The 4,574-nt window shown below is 42.5% G+C and overlaps 1 protein-coding gene across 1 annotated transcript; it reads right to left on the bottom strand.

Annotated features, from left to right (window-relative positions):
* Positions 1-615: 615 nt before the first annotated feature.
* On the bottom strand, positions 616-1,345 carry ETH_00017485 (uncharacterized protein; the record flags this gene model as incomplete). The annotated part of the gene is made up of 2 exons (XM_013380264.1): positions 616-816; positions 1,082-1,345. The coding sequence occupies 2 exons, from the start codon at positions 1,343-1,345 to the stop codon at positions 616-618; spliced, it is 465 nt and encodes a 154-aa protein (XP_013235718.1).
* Positions 1,346-4,574: the final 3,229 nt, after the last annotated feature.

Raw genomic sequence — 4,574 nt, forward strand, 5'->3', positions numbered from 1 at the left:
ACCCCCGCTATGCTGAAGGACTCCACCTCCCGGCCCAGCAGCACCACCTGCGCGCACACGCCCAGCTAGCTAGCTAGCTAGCTAGCTGGCTAGCTCGCTAGCTAGGGGGCTAGCTAGCTAGCTAGCTGGGGGATAGCTAGCTAGCTAGCTGGCTAGCTAGCTGGGGGGGTAGCTAGCTAGCTAGGGGGCTAGCTAGCTAGCTAGCTAGCCGGCTAGCTGGCTAGCTAGCTAGCTAGCTAGCTGGGGCCATAGCGGGGTGGATGGCTGGGTGGATGGGTGGATTGACTGGTGGGCGGGTGGATGGGTGGATGGCTAGCTGGGTGGCTAGCTGGATGGCTAGCTGGCTAGCTGGCTAGCTGGCTGGATGGATGGATGGTGGGGGAGATGGGGGGATGGGTGGATGGCTGGTCAGGTGGATGGTGAACTGGCTGGCTAGCTGGCTAGCTGGATGGTTAGCTGCATGGCTAGCTGCATGGCTAGCTGGCTAGCCAGGTGGGTATTTGACTAGCTAGCTGGCTAGCTGGCTAGCTAGCAGCCACAGCTAGCTCGAGACAGAGAAGGGGCCAGCTAGCTAGCTAGCTAGCTAGCTAGCTAGCTAGCTAGCTAGCTAGCCAGCTAGCTACGGCTGCGGACTTGTGTGGGGGGGTTTAAAATGTCCTTTTTGGAGAGTTCGCCGAGAAGGCCAATCTGGAGAGGAATCAAAAAAGGCAAAGTTGGAGTTTGCTGCTGCGGAAGGGTTTGGCTCAGAGTGAAGGAAAAGACCTTCGAAGCTGCGTCGTAGGCCGCCTTCTCCACGCGCACTTCCGGGATTCCCCCCTGCAGCAGCAGCAGCAGCAGCAGCAGCAGCAGCAGCAGCAGAAGCGGCGGCGGAAAGAGCGAAAAAATGAGACTTTGGGCCTTTTTCGGTGGCTAAAGAAGAGACAAATAGGAAGTTGCGCCATTGAATGAGAAGCCAACACACACTGTTCCCGCCGCTGCTGCTGCTACTGCTGCTGCTGCAGCTGCAGCCACTTCACTGCTGCTGCTGCTGCTGCTGCTACTAGTACCAGTGCTACTACCCCTACTACTACTCTACTCCCACTACTTTACCACTATTGCTGCTGCTGCTACTACTCCTACAACTCCTGCTCCTGCTCCTGCTCCTGCTGCTGCTGCTGCTGCTGCTGCTGCTGCTGCTGCTGCTGCTGCTGCTGCTTGCCTGGGTGAACCAGCGGGCGAAGTGGGTGAGGTCTGTGGCCGTGGCGTCTTCGAGGGCCTGTTTGAAGTCCTGGAGTGTCACTACACCTCCTTCGTGTCTCTTCGAAAAAAGCTTCAGCCCTTCCAGAAAGGGCCCTTCGCCCAGCATCACGCGGCAGCTGCAGCAGCAGCAGCAGCAGCAGTGGCAGCAGCAGCAGCAGCGGTAGCAGCAGCAGCGGTAGCAGCAGTAGCAGCAGCAGTAGAAGCAGCAGTAGAAGCAGCAGCAGCAGCAGCAGCAGTAGCAGCAGCAGTAGCAGCAGTAGCAGCAGTAGCAGCAGCAGCAGCAGCAGCGGGAAGGAGGCAGGTGCTACAGCGTGGGGGAGGAGGAAATAGTGTAGACAAATTTAGGAAGAACTGAAAACATTTAGAAATAAAAAAACAAAAAAAATATTAAAAAGATATTCAAAAGGGATTAAAAGGATAGATAAAAAAGAGATTAAAACGTAATAAAAAGAGATTAAGAAGAGGTAAAAAGAGTAGAAAGAGATTAAAAGAGATTAAATAGAGATTAGAAAGAGATTAGAAAGATATTAAAAAGATATTAAAAAGAGATTATAATGAGATTAGAAGGAGATTAAAAAGAGATTAAAAGGATATTAAAAAAATATAAAAAAGATTTTTAAAAGATACTAAAAAGATACTAAAAAGATATTAAAAAGATATTAAAAGGATTGAAAATATATTAAAAAGAGTTATAAAAAAGGGATTAAAAAAGGGATTAAAAAAGGGACTTTAAAGCATATTTAACAAAAGATTAAAAAGACATAAAAGGAGATAAAGGGGATACAAAATGGAGACAAAAAAGGGACAAAAAAGGGGGAAAAAAAGAATAAAAAAAAGAAAAAAGGAAGATAAGAAGAGACACAAAAGTGAAAAAGAAGAGAGCTAGAAAAAGGACAAAAAGGAGACAAAAAGAACAAAAAGGGACAGAAAGAAAGACAAAAATGAAGGAAAAGAGAAAGGAAAAAGAAAGAAAAAAGAACGAAAAAAGAAATTAAAAAAAGACAAAAAGGAAAGCCAAAGGAGACCCAAAAAGGGGCGAAAAAGGGCCAAAAGAAATAAAAAGGAAAGCCGAAAAAGGGACAAAAAGGAGATTAAAAAGAAAACAAAAAAAACAAAAAAGGGAATAAAAAGAGACACAAAAGAGACCCAGAAGAACGACAAAAGAGGGGCGAAGATCCAAAATGAATTAAAAGAAAGGCAAAGAGAGACACAAAAGGAGACACAAAAAGAGACATAAAAAGGGACAAAAGGGACAGAAAAACAGACACGAAAAGAGACAAAAAGCAAAAAGGGACACAAAAAGAGACATAAACGGGGACAAAAAGGGACAAAAAGAGGCATAAAGAGAAACGCAAAAGGAGACACAAAAGGAGATAAAGAGAGACACAAAAGGAAACAAAAAGAAAGAGAAAAGGATAAAAGAGACATAAAGAGAGATGCGAAAAGAGGCACAAAAAGAGACACAAGGGAGAGCCAAAAGAGCGGCAAAGGAGACCCAAAAAGGGTTAAAAAGGGACAAAAAGAAATAAAACAGAATGGCAAAAAAGAAGAGAAGAGAGACACAAAAAGGAAGAAGAAAAGAACAAAAGAGAGACATAAAAAAGAATCGAAAAAGAAACAAAGAAGAGACAAAAAAAGCCGAAAATATTTCCAAAAAAGGGGACAAAAAGCAACAAAAAAGGAACAGAGAGGGACAAAAAGAAACAAAAAAGAAAAAGAAAAGAAAGGCAAGGAAAGGCAAAAGAGAGTAAAAGAAACAAAGAGAGACAAAAAGGAGAAAAAAGGAAAAGAAAAGGAAAAAGAAGGAAGAAAAAGAAAAAAGAAAAACGAAAAAAGAAATAGAAAAGAAATAAGGAGTAAAGAAGTAGCAGAAAGGGACAAAAAAGAAAAAATAAAATGCAGAAGATTCAGAAAAGAGAAAAAAAAATCGACAAAGAGACAAAAAAGAATAAAAAGAAAAAAGTGTTTTCAGAAAGTTTAAAAGGAAGCAAAAAAAGACAAAGGGGATAAAAGGAATAAAAAGGGAAAAAAGATTTAAAAAGGAAAAATATTTTAAAAAGTAGAATAAAAAACAAAAAAAGACAAAAGAAGAAAAGAAAGATTTCAAAAAGTGAAATAAAAAGAAAAAAAGAATTAAAAGAGAAAAAAAAGGAAATCACGAAAACGTATCAAAGAGTGGAAAAAACCAGATTTAAAAAACGAAAGTGAAAAGGAAAACATAAAGAATTTAAAAATTAAAATAGGGAAGAAAAAGGAAATAAAAGGAATTGAAACAATTAAAACAAAACGGAAAAAGAAAAAAAAGAATTTTAAAGGTTAAAATAGGGAGAAATAAAAAAACAAAAAGGAACTCAAAAATTGAAATAAAAAGGAAAAACAAAAAGGAATCCAAACAACCAAATCAAAAAAGGAAAAGAAAAGACAAAAAGAACCAAAAATAAATAGAAAATAAAATTAAAATAGAAGAAAATGAAAAAGAAAAAAGAATAAAAAACAAAATAAAAGAATTGCATCTCACGCTCTGAAGATTTCCGCGGCTTTCCAGTGAAGAACTGGGTCGTAGAGTTCGAAGACGTCGTCGTAGTAAACCCTAAAAAGGGGTTTAGGGTTTCGCTCTTCTTCGCGGAAAACCCTTTGCTGCAGATACCCCACACCCCGCAGCAGCCGCTCTCCTGCTGCCAGCAACTCCGCAGTAAAAAGAGACTCCCGCAGCTTCGTGAGCCCCCCCGTCAGCAGCAGCTGAAAGCGATCCCTGCAGCAGCAGCAGCAGCAGCAGCAGCAGCAGCAGCAGCAGCTGGGAGCGGTCGCTGCAGCAGCAGCTGCTGCTGCTGCAGCAGCAGCGCGCATGACGCAAGCAGCACGGCCGCAGCCGCTCCTCCAGCAGCAACAACGACTGCTGCTTCTGCCATAGGCACCGCAGCAGCAAAAGCAGCAGCAGCAGCAGCAACAACAGCAGCAGAAGCAGCGATGCTGCAAGCAGCAGCAGCAGCAAAGGCGACTGCAGCAGCAGCGATATTTATAGCAACACCCTCGCCAACATCACCAGCAGCAGCAATGTTGACAGCATCATCATCAGCAGCAGCAGCAACAGCAGCAGCAGCAACAGCAGCAGCAGCAGAAGCAGCAGCAGCAGCAGACCTGACAGCAATTCTGGCCCCAGTCCAGTTTCTGAAGTATTCGTGGCTTACGGCCGAAAGGGTCCTGTGGAGTTCAGCATCTGCATTCAAAACAGAAATTAAATTAAATTAAATAAATTAAATTAAATTAAAGTAATTAAATTAAAAATAAAATAAAATAAAATAAAATAAAATAAAATAAAAAGATGAAGACACAAA

Source organism: Eimeria tenella, genomic scaffold, assembly GCF_000499545.2.
Source record: "Eimeria tenella Houghton genomic scaffold, Eth_scaff471, whole genome shotgun sequence".
Taxonomy (NCBI): Eukaryota; Apicomplexa; class Conoidasida; order Eucoccidiorida; family Eimeriidae; genus Eimeria; species Eimeria tenella.